This window comes from Protopterus annectens, chromosome 13.part0, assembly GCF_019279795.1.
Source record: "Protopterus annectens isolate FY-2018-M chromosome 13.part0, PAN1.0, whole genome shotgun sequence".
Classification (NCBI taxonomy): Eukaryota; Metazoa; Chordata; order Ceratodontiformes; family Protopteridae; genus Protopterus; species Protopterus annectens.
Window position 1 is genome coordinate 409,955,811 of NC_056747.1, and position 25,250 is coordinate 409,981,060.

Sequence of the window (25,250 nt, forward strand, 5' to 3'; positions counted from 1 at the left end):
GCATTGTACCACTGCTGTATGATGTCTCTGCTGGTGTATAGTACAAGAAAAATGCTGAGCAGCTGTGGTTGTGCTAGAGCATGAAATGTAATGTTAATGAAGCTTCACTGTTCACTTTTCTTAACATAATCAGGCATTAACAAATAATAGTAATTACACACAGCCAATCAGCATCTGCATGTCAGTGTATGCATGCAAGCTGGGAGGCATCATTCATTGAGTGCCTCATTAAAAATCAAATGATCACAAGAGTGAACGTTCAAAGAGCAGTCACTTCAGAGCAAATCTAAAGTGATCGAAAATATGAAACATTAAAATTAATTTTGATTTTTGTAGGATGGCAAGCCACTTGCACCCCTATACCTCCTTTTAATTATGCATACTAGCTCCAAGATCACACAGTAGCGGGTTAAGGACAAATGAAATCACAAACAACAAAAATCCGGGCAGTTGATGGCATTTAACTCTGTAACAAATGAACATTTCAGATGCACAGAAAGTTTTAACATCATCAGACTGCTGAAAAAGTACTTTCCTTGCTCTAGACCATTTAAAATTAGTAAATAACCTTAAATAAAGCATACAATATAGAGTAGTGCTTTAATAAAGATTCTTGATGCAAGTAAATATCCTTCTAACTAACCATAAAACATTTGGCATAATTAGAGGCCATATATTCCCAGTGAGCCATAAAATATTTGGTACAAGTAGGAGCAATGAAGGAACCATAGTTGCCACTAATGTGATATAAGCCTTCTGCAGCCCACTCTCCCTAAATAAGTTAACTCCAAAATTGCACAATGTTGAGGGTAAAGAGATATTGCCATACCCTGACTGTTCCATGATAACATTGCCAGATTCCAGTGAAACAGAGTAATTAAAAAAAAAAAAAAAAAAAAAAAAAAACAAACACTAGCCGGTTCCCTTTTTGGTAAAACCCTGTTCTGTAAGTAGCATGCTGACAATTCCATGAGGGATTCATATCAGTCAGTGAACATAGCCAACAACACAGCCTGTGTTGGCAGAATTGATCATACCCTGATCATTATTCTGCCACTCATTAGTAGCTCTTTTTCTTAATGTAGGTACAGTTTTGAATCTGTTGCTTAGGTACCCGTGCAAGTGTAGCTTACAGTGCAGTCTCAAGCACTGTAATAGCTGTTGTTGCTAAGAGCTTAGAGATGAAAATAAAACTGGATGGGTTAGGCTGGCTGGACCCCTCTGGACCAAACAGTAGCTTTAAATTACAATTACAAGCAAACTCCTAGGTCAGGCTTAACCTCAGTTATTTCAGACTTATAATTAGGAACAAAATTTACTTCCTAGTGTAACAGTGACAATCAAGCTTTGTTATAAGTCGAAATGTGTAGTTTGTCATGCTGTACATTATTCACAACATTTACGTGTCAGTAAAAAGCCACTCACTTATTTTTACCCCATTAATGTTCTTAGAAATATCACCTTCACAAGCCATAGTCAGTGGGGCATATAACTAAAGTTTTAATACCTGTATTGTCTATTTTTGACAGCAGACATAGTCAGTGCATTATCAGCTTCACAATTAATTTAGTTAATTGATGTAGCACCAATGGCCATAAATATGCTTGACTTTATCGAGTAAGTACTTGCTTAGGAAGACAACATTTCAGTATCATTTCTCCTCAGTCTAGTAACCACAGGCACAAGTATATTTAATTCAGTGCTACTGTGTGCTATAATGAATTCAGCATCACTTACACATAAATAAACTGGTATTCTCTCTAAAACTGATTTGCTCAGAAAAAAAAACATTTTAACAGTGACCAGTAAAACATCACCTCACTCCTTCCAGTGATGCAGCTTCTAATGTTACAGCAAGTGGAATTTGGCATGGAACTTGGCATGTCACTATTCTGTAGTGGTGTTCTGGTGCTCAGAATTTAGTAACATCACTTGATTTTACATTTAGATGCAACCCGCGGTGGTGGTGCTGCGGTAGCGTTGTCGCCTCACAGTAAGACGCTGTCTGGTTCGATTCTCAGCTAGAGCGTCTTCTGCGTGGAGACATGCGTGAATGGGTGTACCTTCTTTGAAGGTTGTGCATCAGGGCTGGCAACTCGGCATGTAAAAATCGACTACCAATCATTAGCGGACCAGAGTTCCGCTGTGGCGACCCCTAACTGGGAAAAGCCGAAAGACACAACAACAACTTGATTTTACATTTAGATCAGGTTTTTGTACAGCAGAGCTTATTAACATGCCAGAATTAGTTGGGAAATTTATTACTAACACACTAGTGCTGCTGTATAGTCAGTTAAACTTTTCATTAGTTTTAGTATCACAACCTTCCCCATAGAAAAATTGTTAGAACACTGTAAAACGACTTCCTATAAGGTTGACCTCAAAGAAACTGAAGACACGCAGTTAATACCCACTGTGGAGTCAGTGAGTAGTGTAGCCTTCCCTCTGAATGTTTATGAAATCGGTGTATTTGGACCTCGGCAAGACAGTCCAATTTTGTGGCAACAGAAAAAGAGCTAAAGAAAATCAGCACCACTGGCGTGCCTCAGCAGCACGTTGGATCATCTCATATTACATTCGGTTGATAAACTAGAAGTTGACATCCAGGTTGTTTAGAAGGTAGAAAAATCTTGATGCTTAGTAAACAAAGTGAAGATATAACTTCTAGGCTGAGGTTGCCTTCAGGTATTTATAGGTGAAAGGATTGCAGCATGTGTAGAAGTTTGCAAGACACTGTCAGATGTATGGGCAGCACAGTGTTGCAGAAATTCAAGTTGCTGTTTCACAGTACTTAGCTTTATGGTATGGTTCTCCGCAGTTGTACCTTCTTTGTCCCTATGTCCTTGTGTATTTTTGTTTGGTACTGTGTTTTTTTCCGTTGTCCAATAGACATGTAGGTGAATTGATGATCCTTTGTATTGCCTGTGCGTGTCTGTATAGACTGGTAGTCTCCCTGGATCCATGCCTTATGCTAGTTGAGTACCAGTATAGGCTGTGGTTCTTGTTCCTTTTGAAATTCCAACGACCATAACTGCTGTTATTTAAATGAAAAAAAATAAAATGCAGTTTTGGGAAATATATATACTAAGTCTGAGGTTGTGAAATCTTAAGAGCATTACCTTAACTTCAAGGTACAATGATCTTGTTAGTATGTATAGGTAGCAGGGACCCATGGAGGCTGTAGAGGGTGCAGTTGCGTTAATCGCATTACACTGAGTTTTCAAGTTTCACTGTATTTCCTGTCAATCACATTATTTGCAAAACTCACAATTACAGATCTTGCACTCCTAATAAGGAACCCTCTGGCTGTCCCATGACACCTGAATAAGATAAAGTGGGAGTTAGAAAGTGAATGAAGCTCTGATAGATTTATATAGCTATACAGTGGTACTATGTATGTTTAGAGGCAATTAGATGCAATTTGGCTGTGTGTAAGCATAATTGTTTGTATATGTTGACAAGACACACAGGACATTTAGCATTTATATAAAAGAACTTCAGTATGGTATTTCAGTTGTTAAGATGAACAACGGATAAGATAGGGTGTTTCATTAAAGCTAGTAATGATAATTATGAGTTTAATTTTTTTGGCTTTGCAAGCTACTTGTCATGGTTTATTGAGAAAGACATTATTTAAGTGACTGAGTGCCCTGTATTATCAATTTTGCAACAGTACTGGGTCTCAAGGTCGTAAGTGACTGTATCATGTAGTATCAGTGTTACAACAGTTCTGGGTCTCAAGGTCATAAGTGACTGTGTGTCGTGTAGTATCAGTGTTACAACAGTACTGGGTCTCAGTGTTGCTGTTCAGTCCAAATGTTTGAGGAATAGGAGTTATGTTTATATTCTTGCTGTTAAATTCAGTGTGTTCATGATGCATGTAGGACTCCACCGTGGGGGAGGTGCCCTTTCTTTTGCTAGTGACCTTCATGGACAGGATATCAAGGTGCAGCCAATGTCTTAATGGCATCCAGTTCTGGGATGTGAGAGTGGAATCTTTGTTGGTTGCAGATGATGTTTTCCTTGTAGATTGAGGTGGCTGTGATCCCCAACATGTAGTTGAATAATTGGCTGCTTGATGTGAAAAGACATGGATGAAAATCAGCACCTCCAAATCACAGGTCAAGGGTCTCTCCCAAGAAAAAGAGTGGCTTGCTCTCCGCAAGTAAGGGGGATATTGGGATTTTTGTCTTGGGTGAACGAGTTCAAGTGTCTTGTGGTCTTGATCACAAATTATGGTAAAGAAGATCAGCAGACTGTCCAGCAGACAGTGCAACATCACTGCTATAAGCAAAGTACCCGAGTTTGGTGAAACAAGAGCTTAGTCATAGGTAAAATTCTCAATTTACTGATCAGGCTGTCTCACCATCCTCCCCAGCAATTGCAAGCTGTGGGTAGTGACCAAGAGGATGAAATCACATGTCTAAGTGGTAGAAATTAGGTTCCTTCTTTAGGTAGCTGGTATCATTCTCTGGAATAGCATGAGGAGCTCTGAAGACAGGGAGGATCTTAGAGTATAGCTACTGCTTCTCTGTTTTAAAAGAAGTCAGTTGTGGTAGATTGATCACGTTGTGAGGCTGCCTCTTGGGTACCTCTCACAAGACGTGTACCAGGCAATACCCACTGGGAGACGGCTCCTAGACAGACCCAGGACATATTAGAGGGATATTGTATCTCCTCTCACCACCACAGAATGAGCTAAAAACTGTTGCTGAAGATAGGGAAGGGTGATCTCTCCTGCCCGGCTTGCTTCTCCTGCACCCATCACCAGGTTAAGTGATTTAGAAAATGGGTTTTTTGATTATTTAAAGGGAGTGAAGTGCTTATAAGGTTAGCCGCTGATAAGAAACCTAATATTATCTAAACTTTTTTCTTTAAAGCCTAGATTAAAACTTAGGTGATGCAAGTCAGTGCTAATGAACTGATTTTATTGAACATATAACTTGTAAGTTTTTATGCAAACTGTGTTGTTTTATTGAAAAAGTTCTTATGTCTGATGAAAGTCGTGCTTCAGAAGCATGTAGTTTAAAAATTATGCTACCACCATTGGTTAAACTCTATTTTATTGCTTGGTGTTACTGTACAAAAGAAGTCATTGTTTACAAAAACTGATTATCTTATTTGTTTTATGTTTGTTCATTCATAATATAAAATTGAGTCACATGTTTGCAGGTATGGAATGATTTTTGAAATGCATCAACTGTGGCTTCCATTACCGTAGTGTATTCCTTCTTAGAGTTACATTTTTTTTTCTTCTATATAATACAGTGTAGGTGTAGTTTAATGCTTGAAAACTACCATTACCTTTACATTTAATTTCCATTTTGATGCTACATATTACAAATGTCATGTCACCCCCACTGTGGTTCAGATCTAACATTGTTTTGGGAAGGAACTTATGTCAGCTTACATGGCATAGAGGAGACCACACACTTTTTTGTAGATTTGTTGTCAGCCCACAGTTTTACATCCGTAGTTTCAATAGTTTGGAAAAAATGCATTGGGGCATAATGCCTGTCAAAACATAGACTCCAATATAAATGGATAAACCTAGTATCAACCTAGTTATCAAGATGGCTTTAAAACAGATATGATTCAGACTGTCTAATTAATAGAAGGAATTTATTCAGATAGATACCATAAAATGTGACATAGAGACTTCGCTGTAGCAACAGTTCTGCATCTTCCAATATTAAATTATACCCCCTAGTAATTTGAATAGAATCTGTAAGCTTAATGTTTAGTAGTAATCAGTCTCCTAATTCCTTAATGCCTGATAAGCTAGATGCAACTTTCCTCACATAAACCTATAACTTGTGGAAAAAAGACCTAAGACTTCCAATCTACCTTAATATGGAAGATTTTTTTTTCAACCCAGAAATTCTTTTCATAAATTTCCTCTATATTCCTTATAAAATTAATAAATCCTCTTTGGTGTATGCACAAAATGACAAATTATATTCAATAATAGGTCAAACATATACAATAGATATTTTTTTAAAATAATTCTGTATTCCTTGAAACTAAGTTGTTAAAAACTTTGAGCATTTTGGTTTTAATTGCTTGGACATGTGAGCTAGATTTAAAATCATTACAAATACTAATGCCCAAATCCTTATATTCTGATAAATTTGATAAAACTGTGGTTCCTAATTTCACCTTGACATCCAAACTAGGTTTGCCAAAGTAAAGGACCCCATTTAGCTCATTGTAATTTAACCAAAAAGTTATTGTACTCAAGTACAGATTAAATTTTTCAATGTCCCTTGATATTATAACTTGTCCATATTTGATATCATCAGCGTATTTTGCCATCCAGATAGAAGAATGCATTGGTATCTGAGAAAAAAACTATATTAAATAACACTGGACCCATTTTTGAGACTTTTGGGACCCCTTTAAACACATCAGCCCAGTTAGATTGATGATTCTTAATTCTAAGTCACTGCTTCCTCCCATTTAGCCAGTTTGAGACCCAATGTATAATGCATGCACTCAGCTTTTTCGTGCATTGCATCAGTAATTACGTTATGTGGAATGCTATCTAAAGTCTTAGAAAAATCTATATATACCACAATAACAGATAAACCCTGATCCAAGGCCAAAGTAACAAGAGCATAAAAAGTTATAAAATTAGTAAATGTTGATGTATAATAGGAAAAAAACATATTGAGATAGATCCAACAGATGATCCTTTAAGTCAGTAGTCAAGACAGATAGCAAATGTATCTCGAAGCTCTTACCCACCAAGGGAGACTGTTTCGGTAAAGTCATTCTGAGGTCTAGAAAAGTGCAGTAATGCATACATAGCTGTTAAAGTGAACCCCCCCCCCACCCCAATCAATTGTTAGATATCCCTTTATAAAAAGAACAGGTATTTGTTTTACATCAACACTGTATAAACACATTTGCTAGTTATCTATGTTATCTATGCAGGTATACAGAAATAAGGAGAGTATCAGAGTACTATAAATTGCTTAAAAAACTGTCTTATCAATCAGGCCTTTGAGGTTTCCACGTTTGGTCGCAGATAACTGAACTCAACCGCTTTTCTCGGCACTTAAAGACATGAAGGATACTATGTAAATTTGTTCAAAATGCAATGTTCAGTACCTAACAGAAACCTTCAGTTGAGATGATTTTGTCTGGGATAAGATTTAAAGCCCCTTGAAAAAAAAAAGTTAACATCTTACATTTAAAAAAAAGCCAATAACCACCAGCTCCAGGTACAAATAAATCAGGTCCCAAAAGAAGTAACAAGTTGGAGTTTAATATCCACTGTATTTCCAGTACAATAGCAGCAAAAATGATGTCCACAAAATCACAACACAATTATCAAATATTTCAATCAATTCTTCGTAAAATTCCGACCCCTCTGTAACATTGTTAGGGAATTTACAGACTCTAAGACCCTTAGGAACAATCTTAACAGCTAAACAATGTTTAAGATATGCATTGTCCATGTCAAGAGTCTTATGTTTAAACAAAAAGAATTCCAAGTCACTCAGCATTTTGGAATAAGATGCGCTAGATGTAACACCAGCGTGTTCCTTGTTGAAGTCAAATTTTAGCTTTAAAATGTCAGTTACTAGGTTTTGAGTACCTGTTACATTTGGCGTTTTATCATCCATCGCCCGAAATTGGCGCCTTTGGCTTTTGGGTCTCACTGCTCTGTTTTCCACGTCGTTGCCATTGTCTATTGTGATGTGTGGAAAACCCTCCAAACTGTTCTCACTGTTGTCCTCACCATCCGAAGCAGAAATAATCTGCTTAGATACATCCAAACGCCTCGCCGACTTCCCTGTAATTAGCTGCCTTTCTTCCTGATTCCCTGGTAAGGGAAGAGATGAAACTAACGTAACCATGGATTGGCTAATGGGTGTGAGCAAACCCACAAGCTGTGTCAGTTGACCAATTAATTTGCGCAATTCGCCAGTCTCAGCACTTCTGGATCCCTGATCTGCACCCGAGGATGGCTCCATAAATAAACCAGTAAACACAAGAACCAGAGCCGAAGGCGGAAAAATAAACTAATAAAAAGCCAATAACCACCAGCTCCAGGTACAAATAAATCAGGTCCCAAAAGAAGTAACAAGTTGGAGTTTAATATCCACTGTATTTCCAGTACAATAGCAGCAAAAATGATGTCCACAAAATCACAACACAATTATCAAATATTTCAATCAATTCTTCGTAAAATTCCGACCCCTCTGTAACATTGTTAGGGTATTTACAGACTCTAAGACCCTTAGGAACAATCTTAACAGCTAAACAATGTTTAAGATATGCATTGTCCATGTCAAGAGTCTTATGTTTAAACAAAAAGAATTCCAAGTCACTCAGCATTTTGGAATAAGATGCACTAGATGTAACTTGTGCTTTTTATTAGTTTATTTTTCCGCCTTCGGCTCTGGTTCTTGTGTTTACTGGTTTATTTATGGAGCCATCCTCTGGTGCAGATCAGGGATCCAGAAGTGCTGAGACTGGCGAATTGCGCAAATTAATTAGTCAATTGACACAGCTTGTGGGTTTGCTCACACCCATTAGCCAATCCATGGTTACGTTAGTTTCGTCTCTTCCCTTACCAGGGAATCAGGAAGAAAGGCAGCTAATTACAGGGAAGTTGGCGAGGCGTTTGGATGTATCTAAGCAGATTATTTCTGCTTCGGATGGTGAGAACAACAGTGAGAACAGTTTGGAGGGTTTTCCACACATCACGATAGACAATGGCAACGACGTGGAAAACAGAGCAGTGAGACCCAAAAGCCAAAGGCGCCAATTTCGGGCGATGGATGATAAAACGCCAAATGTAACAGGTACTCAAAACCTAGTAACTGACATTTTAAAGCTAAAATTTGACTTCAACAAGGAACACGCTGGTGTTACATCTAGCGCATCTTATTCCAAAATGCTGAGTGACTTGGAATTCTTTTTGTTTAAACATAAGACTCTTGACATGGACAATGCATATCTTAAACATTGTTTAGCTGTTAAGATTGTTCCTAAGGGTCTTAGAGTCTGTAAATTCCCTAACAATGTTACAGAGGGGTCGGAATTTTACGAAGAATTGATTGAAATATTTGATAATTGTGTTGTGATTTTGTGGACATCATTTTTGCTGCTATTGTACTGGAAATACAGTGGATATTAAACTCCAACTTGTTACTTCTTTTGGGACCTGATTTATTTGTACCTGGAGCTGGTGGTTATTGGCTTTTTATTAGTTTATTTTTCCGCCTTCGGCTCTGGTTCTTGTGTTTACTATCTTACATTTAAAACCTACAAGAGTAATTCAGTAAAAAGGGAACACTGAGACTGTTTCCAGATCATCTAAAAAGTCATTAGCATGCTGCATTGTTTTTATAAGTTAAAACAATCCGTCAAAATGAGTTATGTTTGTGGTGTATTATAAAGAGACTTGCTACATTATAGAATAAGGAATGATAGACTGGGAAACTGGCAATTATGGCAACCTGCATTAAGCCATTTTTGAAGTACAATATTACTAATACTATGCAAAACAATATAAAACCACAACAAAACACTGTAGCAATGAATCCAAATTAGTGTAGTAATCCTTTATTAGCCGCTTTCAACAGTGATTTTATCAGAATAGCTCAACATAAAAATCTAGTATTTTATATATTTAATAACACCCAATAAGAAAAAACAATTAATCAAATAAATCAGTTAATTGACATGCTCATTTAAAATACATCCTTCTGTTACTGTTAACTAAAAGTTAAGAAAAGGATGTACTAATACCCAATTCAATAAATACGTATAAATTGATTAAATCAGTGTTTTCCTTAAACACTTTTTGTACTTTTGACACTGTTGTGTGTGTTTAAATAATGCATATTTTCATCCTTAACTTTGAGACACTAATTATGCTGTTTGATTTTTTTGTCTAAACATCTTGTAGTCCGTCCCCACATAAAAAAACGCTACATCCGGAACACACTTCCTTGGATTTACAGCTACATCCCACAAAGACATTAACGGTATGCTGAGTGTGCTGTAAGGAGAGGTCTACTTCTAAATTTTGAACTTTCAAAATATCTACGTTCTTATGGTCAAGACTTTGAAATTTAAATAAAAACAAATCTTTTAAGTTTTTGCAGGGGGACAAGCCCCACTGCACCCCCCACAACCCCTGCTAATTAAATATACCAACTCCGAGATCACACTACAGCAAGGAAAATGGTAAATATACCATTCTGCACTGTATGGCGATCTGCATTTAACCGGTTCCGAGGTTTCAAAACTCTATCTTATGGTCTTGACCATAAGAAAGTTGACTTTTTTAAAGTTCAGTCTTTAGAAGTAGACCCGTAAGGAGATATATGGTCCCTCCAAAATAAACTTGAAAAATCTGACACCCCCCACATTTATACATCCCTCTATTTTTACCAGAAAAAGTACCTACTGTAGAAAAAAAATTTGAAGAGGAAATGGAATTTATTACCTTTTTGTTTACATATAGAGAGCATGAAAAAATATTTGCAATAAGTAGTTGATGAAATCATATTCAAAAGAGACATGAAGTTTCCTCCTATTTAAGTTAAAACTATTATTCTAAATACTCTTGATAAATATAAACTTACACTTGGATAAAACTGCTTCATGTTGTCTAGACATGTCTGTAGATAGTCAACCAATTTGTTCTATTATTACTGGGAATTGGAATATTTTAGAAGGTAAAACCAGGGTTTGTTTAAAGTCATTTGTAGTAAGCCGAAATTTGTATACAAGAATACTTTTAATTTTAAATTTCTGTTATAGAATGACAACACAAGCATTTCTACAGTAGGTACTTTAGTAACATTAACAGAAGGTTTTATTTTTAATGAGTGTGCTAACTAACTGATTTATTTGGTTAGTTAATTAGTTTTTATTTGTTTGGGTGTTATTAAATATATAAAAGACTAGATTATTATGTTGAGCTATTCTGATGACGTCACTTCAATGAAAGCAGCTAATTAAGGATTATTATGCTAATTTAGATTTGTTGCTACACTGTTTTATTGTGTTTTTATATTTTTTTATTAGTGCAATTTTACCACAGTCGGCTCAAGCTCTTTGTGTTTTTTTTTTAACAATACTATACACTTTGTGATAGATAGTAAGGCCTTAGCATTGCATAGAAGATCAAGATATGATGAAAAATTTGTTTGTTTTTTTTCAGTTTTTTAGAATTTTTCCTTCAGGGTGAGAGAATTTTATTGTGTGTGTCCTTATCTTTATACCACTTTGAGACTTGTAGATCATTGTGTGTATTGTACCTAGTCATCCACTGTAGCTAGATAGCATGTGCATATAAGTTACTGAGCATATACAAGGTTAGTGCCATTCTGAGATGCACATGCGAGTGTGTTTGAAGTACCAGGTCAGTCTGTTAGTTTATGAAGTTGAGGTATATGTTCCAGTTACAGCTGCTGATGTGTTTATGTGCAATAAATGACTTAAACAAATACCCAGCTTCAGTATCTCATTTTGATGCACAAGACATGCGACGTGGTGTCAGAATGGAATCCGAAGTTGAAGCAGTTCGCAAGCCATGAGGCATGCAGTTAGAAGTGGAGAAATATACAGAAGTCAACTTGCAAACAGGTTAACGGTTGTTCAAAGGAACTTAAACTCATTTAAATGATTTTTTAGTCACTGAATAAGTGATGAAGCATTCAAAACATTCAAAATAATTTCAGAGGTAAATGGAATGTGTGAAATAGCGACATACTGATAAAAGTATTCAAAATAATTAAAACAGTGTTTGAAATCATTTTTGAATTGTTTAAAATGTACAGAAAAGCTAAAATGGCCGATTTCTTTCGTAACGTACTACTTTCTCTCATTCACTAAAACTTTTCTAAGTATCCAAAGTTTCTGGAATGTTTGCAGTGTTTGCAGTATTGCAACAAAGCCTTTTCAAAGAGATTGTTGTGCAGCTGAGCAGAATTGCAAGTATCTGGTCTGTGCTTATATTTAAACAAATGTTGTTGTCATGGCAGAGGGATTTCACAGACCTGGACTGCTGGTGTTTGATAATAATATTACTGAGAATTGGCAAGTGTATAATATTTTCATACAGGCTGCATTTTTTGATAAAGACACAAAGGCATTCATATTTCTTAATTTATCTGGCTTGGAGGTCATTGAGAGACACGTTCATCTGTGTATGCACCTGCCATGTATGCAGGGGTGGAGGAGAGCCACTATATTGTGATACAGGCTGAAACATGACAAGACCCTGCGTGCTTAAAACGTAAATTTACAGAAATCTGTAACCCTCAAATGAATAGTAAAATGGAAAGGCATACGTTTTACAAGAAATCAAAAGCCTGGTGAAACTATAGCATGTATTACTGACTTAAGAAATAAAGCAAACACATGCTGATATGGTGATCTAAGAGATGAATTGATAAAAGACAGACTTGTGTGGTGTTAATGATGCAGTGAGAAATATTTTGCTTTGAGACAGTGATTTAATGTTGAGCAGAGCCATTGAGATTTGTCAAATACATGAGCTTACAGAAAAGCATACGAATATGTTTACGAATGAGAAAAGCATGCATGCAGTATTTGCCAGTGTAAATGTTGATATTGTGCAACATCAAGCTAAGATGAAAAAGAAATATAAACCAAAGGGTGTGCCAAGGAACCTCATTGTTAACTGTCGTAATTGTGGAGGCAGTCATGAACCTAAATAAGAGAAGTGCTTAACTTTTGGTCAGCCGTGTCACAAATGTAAGAAGTGGAATCATTTTAAAAGATTTTGCAAGTCTAAAGTGGGACATACTTTTACAGTAAACTCTCCGTTAACCAGAACTCAAGCAAGCGGCAAAAAAAAATATCCAAGAAATACAGTACAATTTTCATGTGTTGCACTCCCCCCCCCCCCCCCCCCCACACACACACACACGCACAGAAACATACCTTACGTTTTTAGAGTTGTAGAGACTGAAGATAGGAATAAATTCCCTCTCTGCCCAACCTGAGAACAAGTTAAATCAAACAAATGGTGTAGGGTATAGTATTAGTCAGGCCTATTTTTAATAGCAACTCTCAAGCAACCAGAAACTACAGTTATCTGGCATCTGCCAATCCCCATGGGTGCCAGTTAACTGAGAGTTTACTATATTAAAAGAGAGCATCTGACGAAGCAAGTAGATCAGGTAGAGAGCTGTGAGCAAACTTTCTATGTTGATGGTCTCTCTGTGATCGATGAAACAGTTAACACAGTAGATTATCAATTGGCAGCAAAGCGTGAAATATTTTGTACTGTACAAATGAATGTGAAACCTGTAGAGCTTAAAATAGACACTGGATCTAAGTGCAATGTTATATCAGCACAAATGTTTGTTAAAGTAAAAGTTGGTGAGAAACTTGATTCAGCAAAGTGTGCAAAACTAGTTGCTTATGGTGGTGAAGAGATTCATACTGATGGAGCAATAGTTCTTTCATGACATTCTGCTGGAAACCGCTTTGACTTGCAGTTTTACTTAGTCAAAAGAAACGTGCAGTCATTCTGAGGCCTCAAAAGACAGTCTGAGAATGGGATTGATTTCATTTAATAGAGGTCCACCGTACAAGTCTGAACAACAGCGATAGTTTTACACAGAATATTTTTAGTGAATATGCTGATATTTTCAAAGACGAGCTTGGCGAACTTCCAGTCACATATTCCATGAAGTTAGACCATGATGTAAGCCAAGTTTTCAGACCAGCAAGGAAGGTTCTGGTAGCAGTGCATAGCAAAGTAAAAGCAGAACTAGACAAAATGGTGAATGTGAGTGTCCTTACTCCAGTAAAAGAATTGACTGAATGAGTATCCTCCGTGGTCGTAGCTCATAAGAAAAGCTCAGATGATATTAGAATATGTATTGATCCAAGAGACGTAAACAAAGCACTTAAACATCCTTGTCATCCAGTGCATAATATAGAAGCAGCAGCTGCTCTCATGGCAAATGACACTTTTTTTTAGTCTTGGATGCAAAAAGTTCCTTTTGGCAAGTTTCACTGGATTGCAAATCTTCATTGTTAATCCCTTTCAGTATACCATTTGGTATATACAGATTCTTGAGAATGTCATTTGGGATAAATTCTGCCAGTAAAGTATTTCAGTGTGCGATGGAACAAATTTTTTCTGGTTATCCATGTGCTTTTATAGTAAACTACATTATGTTAGGGGGCAGTGGTGAAGACAAACATAATGGAAACCTCAAGAAAGTTCTAGACCTTACACATGAAGCAGATCTTAAACTGAATCCTCAGAAATGTAAATTTAAGCTGAACGCAGATACTTATGTGGGACATTTGTTTACAAGTTCTGGCTTACAACCAGATCCATCTAAGCAAACAGCAATTCTTGAGATGCCAGTTCCAGAAATGTCACATCTTTACAATGTTTTCTAGGTATGGTCAACTATTTAAGAAAGTTCATCACAGACCTGAAGTGAGCTTTCAGCACCGTTACGCGAGTTGACACACACAAATGTAAACAGGTCCTGGCTGGAGCAACACCAAAAAGCATTTGATGTTCTGAAACGGAAAATTGCCAGTGCACCCACATTGAGATATATTGATGTTCACAAACCTGCAACTCTTCTGTATGATGCTTCAAAGTATGGTGTTGGTGCAGCATATCTTCAAGAAGGCATACGAGTAGCCTAAGCATCCAGAACTTTAACCCAAACTGAAATGTACTATGCACAAATTGAAGAAGAGCTTTTGGCAGTAGTGTGTGCATGTTTGAAGTTCAGTGATTATATGGTAAACCTGTCCAAATAAAGACTGATCACCAAACTCTAGTGACGATTTTGAAAAAGTCAATACATACAGCCCCAGCACGCTTGCAATGCATGATGTTCAAATTGCAAAAGTACAATTTCAATATTGTCTGTACAAAAGGCAAATTTCTATACCTTCCTGATGCTTTGTCAGGAGCATCCAGACAAACAACAGAACAGCATGGCAATAAGAAAGCAGACTTCAAGGTCATGGGAGTCGTGGAAGTCAGAAATCTTTCCTCATCACATCTTGATGAACTCAGAAATCATAACCGCTACAGACCCAGTTCTCCAGAAGTTGAAAAATGTTATCAGTCAGGGATGGCCAACACGACAAACTAGTTTACCACTTGACATATAGAAGTATTTTCCTTACAGAGACGAGCTCATGATGGAAAATGGAATCATCTTGAAAGGCCCTAAAGTGGTAATTCCTTCAGCATTACAACAGGAATATGTCAGGATTTGTTGTCATGGTCACCCAGGTACTGAAAAGAAGGGCAAGAGGCATAGTATTTTGGCTTTCTATGTCAAAAGATATAACAAAGGAAATTCTTAGCATGTTCACTTTGCAGCAGCAATAAATCGCACCAACAAAAAGAACCACTTCATCTAAACCAGATTCCTGAATTACCATGGTCGTCAGTTGCTACTGATATTTTCAAAGAGAATGGTCAACATTAGTGTTAGTAGACTCTTATTTGAATTGGTTTGAAATTGACTTTCTTCCTAACTTAACGTCCAGCACTGTCATTACAAAGTTGAAGAAACATTTTTCTGTCCATGGTAGTCCGCACAAAGTCATATCTGACAATGGTGCGCAGCTTACAAGTAAGCAGTTCAAGAAATTTGCTGAGTCTTAGGACTTTGTCTATGTTACTAATAGTCCTGAGTATCCACAGTCCAATGGACTAACTGAGCATACAGTTCAAAGTGCTAAGTACTTGTTGGAGAAATCCAAGAGATGGTACTGATGTTTTTCTTAACATACTTAATCTCAGAAACATTCCTCGAGATAATTTGCTTGGTTCACCTGCTCAGAAATTGATGTCCAGATAGACTAGAACAACTGTTCCTATCGGTAAATAGTTATTGATACCAAATGCAAAGAACAACAGAATGGTCAAGACTCAACTTTTGAGAAAACATCAGTCCCAAAAGTTGTACTACAATAAATCCAGCAAACAGACCATTAAGACCAGGAGAGATTGTGAGAATGCAAACATCTAAAGGATTTGGCCAAGTGAGTATCGTCAAAAACATTTGTGAAGAACTGAGATCTTACATATTACAATCTGAAGGAATGGATTTCAGAAGGAATCAACGATATATACTACCAGTCTCCGAACCAGTGACACAGCACATTGCCTGTGCCAGAGACTGTATTTCTCAGAGTGACTCTACACTTGTTCGAATTTTAGAGGGTATTTTCTTCAAATAATCCTGATGTAATCCCCGAATTTCCAATTGTAAAAGAATCCCCAGAGACAGTCCCTGTTGCTAAACCTAGACAAAGTTTTTATGTGACCAGATCGGATAACATTTCCAGACCCAATCCAAAATACACAGCGACTTGGACTTAAATTCATTTGTTGTTAAATGTTGATGTGGTATCTAACTTGTAAAATATCCTGTTCTCCTATTGCATGTCAAACAAATCAGAGAGATAGGATATAGATCATTGTGTGTATTGTACCTAGTCAGTCACTGTAGCTAGATATTACGTGCATACAAGTTACTGAGCACATGCAAGATCAGTGCCATTTTGTATAGTCAGAGTGAGTGCAGGCATGAATGGAGATGCACATGCGAGTGTGTTTGAAGTAACAAGTCAGTCAGTTAGTTTATGAAGTTTGAAATATATGTTCCAGTTACAGCTCCTGATGTGTTTATGTACAATAAATGACTTGAACACCCAACCTCGGGTTCTCATTTGATACACGAGATATGTGACACTTCTCTACCTCCACTATTTGCCTTCAGACTTCTAATGAAGTTCCTGGGTGTCCATGTGCTTTCAGTATGAAAGTGAAATGTTTAATAAAGAAACGCTAACATTTTTGTTAACAGCTGGGTTTCATTTAATTTTCCATCTGTGGATCTGCTTTGCGGAGTGTTTTTGGATTTGTTTTGAATTTTCTTTTATGACACCAAAAGGTTAGTTCCTGTTTCATATAAGGTTAATGTTGCTGAAAACTTGTACAGTTCAGATGGTTGACAGAATTATCAATGTGATACATTGTAGCTGTTCCCATTTAATTTAAGTAAATCGGGGCACTGTATAACCATCATAAATATTGACAGGTACCCACAATCAGGGCTAGTGGATTTGCCTCCACAGATTACTTCACTTTGAAATGCTCTGTCATTGTAAGTCATTTAGGTAGTTAAATTAAACACTGTTTGCAAGAATCTAGTGAATGTTTAATGATTTCATTACTCTCTGCATACTTATTGCAGATGCAACCTTGCTGGAGTGATGCTGCATCTAATGGCCATGCGAATTCCCAACGTCATGACATTTGACTTCATGTCCAAGCCATCTCCAAGTAAGCAGAAAAAAAAGATTTAAATGTGTTAGGCTGTTGTGTCACTGTGGTGATCAGAAACATACATCCAAGTAAAAAAATGTAGATGTTCATCGTGTTTCACTGTTGCAGTTATTACTCTTGGGTTATCCTGCTAGCAGGCTACCCTCAGTCGGCCAGAATTCCAAAGTCTAGGTCCGGCGTCTGTTGCTGTTGCCTCTTCCCTGACATCAGTGCACCAGGGGTATAAAAGATGCAACCAACGCTATTTTCTTCAGTCTTTCTTGCCGCGCGGTGCCCGAAGCAAAAGCAGTTCGCAAGTGCCGGTCGGCCGACTCCTGAGATTTTCATATCTGAATTTCAGAACCAAAGTCTTCATTAAAGCTAAGTACCCGTTGAAACTTTTTTCTTGCTCCAGACCGATGTCAGAAAAAGTTAACAATTGTATTTCTTGTGGGAAGCAAATACCTCATAAGGATTTTCACTCTTACTGCATTCCTTGCCTAGGCCCTGATCACAACATTGCTAGCTGTCGGTTTTGTGCTAGATTTAACCAACGCACTATTAAGCGTCGGTTTGATTTTGCATTTCATTACTTTGGCCGAAGATTTAATTATATAATGCCGTCGGACCAGCCGACAACCGGAGTTTACAAAAAAACGCAAGGACAAGGAGAAGGATAGGCATCTGAGGTCCAAAACAGACGACGAGGCCTCTGCTAGGCCAGTCGCCGGTTCGCCGGTTCTCAGTGAGGCACTTTCGCAGCCCCTGGCGCTTGCTACCTCAGAGCCACAGGCCGCTTCTGACTCCCACGTGGAGCCGACTGGGCCTCTGGATACTCAAGGTATTGGACACTCGGAAATCATTCCCTCAGATGGGTCCGGAGCCGCTGAGCAGGCATTGGCTTCTGAGGGTGTCTTCAGACCTGCACAACTATATATTAAGCCATCTTCAGCTTCAAAGACTAAAGCAGCTCTAAAGACAAAGAAACAAGTACAGCATTCTCCAACTCAAACTACCATGCCTAAAGAACAGATGCTCAAAATGGCCGAAGACCTAATTACTTTGATCAGGGGCTCCCATCCCCCTCCTGATAAGAGGCTTAGGCAAGAGACAGAGTATGATTCTTCTGATCAGGTTTCTATTTCCTCTGATTCCTCTTCTGAACAGGATTACTCCTTGCTTCCCTATGAGCATTCTGATGCTGAAGAATCCATTACTTCAGCCTCTCCTCCTGAGGATTATTCTTTTGAGGAAACCCTGCATACCATGTGGGAGCATTTCCACTGGGAGAGCCAAGATTATTCTGAATCTAAGAAAAGGCTACTTCCTCAGCACAGACCCCTTACTATTCCACCTGTTTTAGACATTGTAGATTATGTATTTTCAGAGTCCGGCCTGTCCCCTGACTCTTTATCCCCTGCACCTGCTAAGCCAGATAGATACTGCAGGGTTCCGGATTCTCATAAATTTCTATATAAAAACCCCGCTGCTGACCCAGAAACTATATCTCAGGGTTCCAAAGGGGTTAAAGCCTCCATTGCAAAAAACCCTGTCCTCTCTGATAGGGATTCTAGGGCTCTAGACAGATGGGGGAAAAAGGTATATACTTCTGCTACCTTGGCTGTAAGGGCTTTAAATTGTCAGTTTCATATGCTTAAATATCAGCAATATTTAATGTCACTGCTTAAACAGAAATTGTTGACAAATACTGAATGTTCAGAGAACAAGGAATTGCAGGATTTATTGCATGCAGCTGAACAAGTGGGAAAGCATACTTTGCAATGTGGTTATGATTCACTGGAGGCCTCTTGCAGGGCCGCTATCACAGGTTCTGTTATTAGAAGGCATGCTTGGTTAAAGGAACAGAATCTGCCTGATCATGTTAAAGCAAAATTATTAGATGCACCATTGCAGCATGATACTTTGTTTGGTACTAAAGCAGAAGAGGTTTTGAAAAAAATGGAGGATAAAGCAAAATCCATGCAGACAGTCAAGGATTTCTTACAGGTACAGCCACCTAGGTTTAGCAGGAGCTGGCCTTCTGCAAATTGGTCCTTTCCAGTGTCAGACAGACCACAAAGAGACAGATACAGGCATCCCAGAGGCAGATCTCAGCCCCAAGGCTCATACAGGCCTAAACAATGGGGTGCTCCTACCTCCAAAAGCGGAGACAACAAATCACAACCTTACAGGAAACAGTCCCAATGACTTTCCTCTACCAGATCCAAGCACTTTTCTTTTGGTAGCCCCTTAGGGGGAAAACTAGCACTTTTTTCATCAAATTGGCAAATGATTACCCAAGACAAATGGGTCCTGAACATAGTGTCCCAAGGCTACAGGTTCCATTTTCACACTCTACCAAGGTCAAAAGGTATGCCAGACCTGTCACACAATCAATGGGCAGAGGCACAAAAACTAATTACACCCCTCATGGACATGAGGGCCATTCAGCAAGTACCACAACAAGAGCAGGGGCAAGGATTTTACTCCAGACTTTTCCTAGTACCCAGGAAGGACAGAACCTGGAGGCCAATACTGGACCTGTCTATACTAAATACGTTTCTGGAAGTCCCAAAATTCAAGATGTTGACTCTACAGCAGCTACTGCCCATGCTGGGCAAGAAGGCTTGACTCGTAACTTTGGACCTAAAAGAGGCATACCTGCATGTCCCAATCAGACAATCTTGCAGAAGATACCTCAAATTCATAGCTGGCTCAATGCATTACCAATTCTATGCACTGCCCTTTGGCTTACAGGTACAGCCATCCAGGTTTAGCAGGAACTGGCCTTCTACAAATTGGTCCTTTCCAGTGTCAGACAGACCACAAAAAGACAGATACAGGCACAAAATGCCTGGCACCAGTAATTAATTGCATTTTGCAGACAAAGAGGAATTCAAATATATTCCTACCTGGACGACTGCCTAATTCAAGCAGAGAACAAAGACATTCTTCTAAAGCATCTGGCGTTTGTAAAAAGATTACTAACTGGCCTAGGGTACACAGTAAATGAAAAGAAATCAAAACTAGTGCCCTCTCAAGAGATAATATTCCTGGGTGCTAACTTAAATACAACTGCCCAGTTGGCTTATCTCACGCCAGACAAACAAAAGCAACTGACGTCTTACTTCAAGAAATTGGCAACAAAAACCCACTTATCTGCAAGGAAAATCCTGCAGGCCCTGGGTTTCATGGCATCCTGCATTCTACTAATTCCATATGCCAGACTGCATATGAGGAAACTACAGTGGTATCTAAAAAGTGTTTGGACTCAGCATTGCCACAGCCTGGTGACAGTAATTGCACTCATTCCCTGCCTGCAACAGGAGTTTCGATGGTGGGCAGAAGCCTGTCACCACAACAAGGGTCTGCCATTCAGTTTTCCCACAGCCAGACAGACACTGACAACGGATGCATCAGATTATGCCTGGGGGGCCCATATGGCAGGAAAATATATTCAGGGCACATGGCCTGAAAACCAGATGCATCTTCACATCAATCAAAAAGATATGCTAGCTGTTCAAAATGCCCTGACAGCTTTCAAGGACCTGCTTCATCCAGGACAACTACTGATAAAGACAGACAATACTACGGTCATGTGGTACATAAACAAGCAGGGAGGTACACATTCCTACCCTCTCTGCAATGACCTTATGGGACACAGCATTGGCTTTTCAAATTCACCTGCAAGCACAATTCCTGCCAGGAAAAACAAATACTCTGGCAGACGAACTAAGCAAAAACCTAATGGATCCCCATGAATGGAAACTGGATCCACAAGGAAATTGGGGTGCCCAGACATAGATCTATTTGCCTCCCCTCACAACTGCCAATTGCAGAGATTTTGCACAAGGATTTATCACAAGCAAGCATGGAAAGTGGACGCCCTATCATTCAGCTGGAAAAATCTAACAGTATATGCCTTTCCTCTACTGCCTCTCCTTCCCAGGGTACTCCTAAAGGTCAGACGAGAAGCCAAAAATTATACTGATTGCACCAGATTGGCCACGCCAGCACTGGTACCCAGTCCTAAAGAGCTTGTCTCAAGGTCCAGCATGGATATTGCCTCAGAATTCTCACTTGCTGACCCAACAAAACAATCAGATCCTGCACAGCCAATTCAGGACCTTAAATCTGGCAGCATGGCGGATAATGTAACCATTCAGAACACTCCTCTTTCAAAAGCTGTTATGGATGTTATCTTAGAGGCCAGGAGGCCCAGTACCAGAAAGTCTTATGCAGAAAAATGGAAGAGATTCTGTGCTTGGAACCAGGAACAAGGCATTGACACGTGTGTACCAAATATCCCTCAAATTTTACAATACCTAACTGAGATGCTGAACAAAGGCCTTTCTTTCTCATCAATTAAGATTCATGCCTCTGCCATTTCAGCCCATTACAATACGGAACCACCTATCTTTTCTCATCCTTTAATAAGGCAGTACCTCAGAGGGGCCAAAAACATTAGGCCTCCAAGGAGAGCACCAATTCTGGCCTGGGACCTAAATTATGTTTTGGAAAAACTCACACTGCCTCCTTTCAAGCCAGCTTCAACAGCAGATATAAAATTTTTATCCTGGAAAACAGCTCTACTCCTAGCAATAACCTCTGCAAGGCGAGTCTCAGAGTTACAAGCACTCATGGCTGTGGAACCTTTTATCATTTTTCATCCAGGCAGGGTTTCTCTGAGGACAAACCCTGCATTCATGCCTAAGGTGATATCCAGTGTGGCCCTCAACCAAACCATTCACTTGCCTACCTTTTTTCCAAATCCACAGAACAAGGGTGAGAAAATTCTGCATTCTTTGGACATACACAGGCAGTTATGTTTCTACTTGGACAGAACTAAAGCTTTCAGAAAGACTGAGCAACTTTTAGTGTCATATGCTGCAGGATCACAAGGAAAGGCTATCTCAAAACAGACTATTTCTAAATGGATAGGCCATTGCATCCGTTTCTGCTATTTTCAACATGGCAAATCAGTGCCTAAGGGCATTAGGCCTCATTCCACCAGAGCAGCAGCCACTTTAGCAGCCTTCCTCAGAGGAGTACCAACCAAAGATATCTTAGAGGCTGCAACTTGGAGTTCAGTGCACACTTTCACAAAGCACTACCACTTACCTCTTTACTCTAAGTCCAGAGCAGGCTTTGCCACTGCAGTTCTGCAGGGCCTCATAGCCTCTCCTAATCCTATTTAGCCCAGCCACCCATCCTCAGCTTTGGGATTCAACCCAAGAGTAATGACTGCAACAGTGAAACACGATGAATATAGTGCAGTTGTGTACCTACCATAAATGTAGATGTTCGAGTGTATTCACTGTTGCAGTCCAGGTTACCCACCCACCACCACCCCTTTCTTTGCTGGGAGTTATCTGCACTTCTCTATCCTATACAACCTATTTGGTGTATTTGCTTGTAGATAAAGGAAATGTTATTTTTGTGCATGCATTTTTATTGGCATATTTTTCCAGCCTACCAATTTGGGGGCACCTGACATCTGGGGCAAGAAAAACTGAAGAAAATGGCTTCTGCTGCATCTTTTATACCCCTGGCGCACTGACGTCAGGGAAGAGGCAACAACAACCGACGCCGGACCTAGACTTTGGAATTCTGGCCGACTGAGGGTAGCCTGCCAGCAGGATAACCCAAGAGTAATGACAGCAACAGTGAATACACTCTAACATCTACATTTATGGTAGGTACACAACTGTACATTTTATGCTGAAGTAATGATGAAAATAAACTAATTTTAGGTTTGATATGTGTAGCTCTTTAATAATTTGTACTTGGGCAACAGTGTGCTTGACAGGTGTTGTTCAGAAATGAAAAAGACTATCTAGCCTTTGTTGCGAACACAGAGATAACAGGAAGTAGTTCAGCACTTCTGTGTCGGGTTGTCAGAGGGATGAGTTACTGAAATTATTAACTCTCTTTGGGGATCATTTACACCTTGTTGACATTGCTGGACTTTTATTGGAGGAGTGTGCTCACCATAGCCTGCAGGACATTTGTTTCTTTGCAGCTGTTAATGAGCTTTATTGTTGTAACAGTGGAAGCCATGATTAAGGGATGATTATGGTCAGAAACTGAAACAGTGTAATAGTTGATCTTTATCTTTTATGAAGTAATGGTGCCCCTGCATCACTTTAGGTGCTTAATGTGTATGTAATTTGTTTTACCCCAAAGTAGCATGTTGGGGCTGCTGTAGTAGCATGAATTTGTTTTTTTGATAAAGGTTTGATTTTTCTCTCTCTCTTTCATCACATTGTGTGTGTTTATTTCTGCTTTGCTTCAGGTTGTTACCCATTTACGTAGACTAAAAGTACTCTGAAATGTTTCTTTAAGGATTTTTGGATAGCATTGTACACTTTTTGGCATTAAATCCTTCCTTTATTTATTTTTTTATTTTTCTGTCTGTCTTATCAGATATGTCAAGTTTTCTTACCTGCTGAATCTGCTGTTGTAACAGAACTGGCTTGACACTGCACAGTAGGTCTGCAGTCATAGTCTTAACAGGGTTATCTCTCCAGTAGGAGGAGAAAAAGACAACTGCAAACACTTTGATCCAATGCTGTCTCTTCCATCCATCTAATGTTGTAAGATTACCAAGTCTAACTTCAGTTTGCACCAGTATTTTCAAGATCTTCTTTCTGAGTTCTGCCTCCTCTACCCATAATGCCTTGGCCAAGCAACATCTCAGATCTTGTTTGGACCTTCACAGTCACACACTGTCCTGCAAGCTCCATAAATAACTGATTTCTTCATTGTGGCTGTCCATCCTTTCTTGTCTCCTGTACCTTTCTAGGTATTCTGGAGTAGTTAATAAGTTAAGTTTTTCCAGTGTGATTGTTGGATTGTTTAGACTAGTTTTAGTGTTAATAGCATCTTGTTAGCATTTTTGCCAGCATTACTCTATTTTATCCTCTCCCCTCCTGTTATTGAAAAAAAATAATACTGTATATAACAGTGTTATGTAATCATTGTCCTTTGCTTGTTACCCTCATTAAATACTTCTCTGTCTTGTTTTTCAGGATGTGCTTTTATTGTTGTTGTTGTTTGATTAGGGAGTCTTGTAACTATGGATAAGCAAACTGCTGCTATGGGGTTAAGAAATGTGTAAAGTGACTGCACAAATTGCCCCCACAAAATGGACATGACAAGTGCATATACTGCCTGGGTGCCACTCACCTGGACGTGGAGTGCCACTTTTGCACTACCTTAAGAAGTTGAGCCCTGGCTGATAGAAGGTCTAAGCTTATTCTTAAGAGTGTAATCCCATTCTACTTCAAGCACCCCACATTTCTGCATCTCACTCATCCAAGAAGCAGAGTGCTAAAAAAAACAAAAAGAAAGCTAAGAAGAATCAGGAAAAGAGTAGATCGGCCAAGGAAAGTACCAAGAAGGACAAGTGCAAATAACCCTCATCCACATTGGATGATATGGCTGAATCCAAAGGTCCACAGGCCTCTGACCTAGACAAAATCCTTGCCTTCGTTGCCCCACCTGCACTGATTGCCAGAGGGTACGGCTCTGTGCTGTGAGTCATTAGGTTCCCCAACCCTTAGTGTACTTGGCACCTTTCTTTTGGTGGCTCCTCCCTCCTCTGCCAGGCTTCTCTCTCCCTTTGTTCCTGCTACCTCAACTGGGTTTTCATCAGAACCAATCCCCTACTTGGATATGAACATCTCCTTTTTGGATCCAAGACTCTGAGCTGATTGTTAGGAAAGTGTCGAAGCTCATGTCTACAGCCTCATTCAGGTATGCTAGGTCAGTCAGGAGCCTTAATAGTTCTGACACAGAGCAACTGATGCATTCCTGTCTACAGACCGAGATGATCCTAGGGATCCTTTTCTCAAACTCTGGCCATCAACCTGTTACAGTGATGCCTTGAGCTCTTTCCTTTTCTCCTGCTTCCTTAGCACACCCTTTG

General features: G+C 39.0%; 1 protein-coding gene across 1 annotated transcript in view; it reads left to right on the forward strand.

The window, feature by feature from the left end:
- Nucleotides 1-25,250, forward strand: part of DHX33 (DEAH-box helicase 33) — a 380,923-nt gene that overhangs the window by 212,462 nt on the left and 143,211 nt on the right. The window contains exon 8 of the mRNA XM_044054042.1: nt 17,250-17,338. Within this exon, the coding sequence (XP_043909977.1) occupies nt 17,250-17,338 (89 nt within the window). The remainder of the gene's footprint in view (nt 1-17,249; nt 17,339-25,250) is intronic.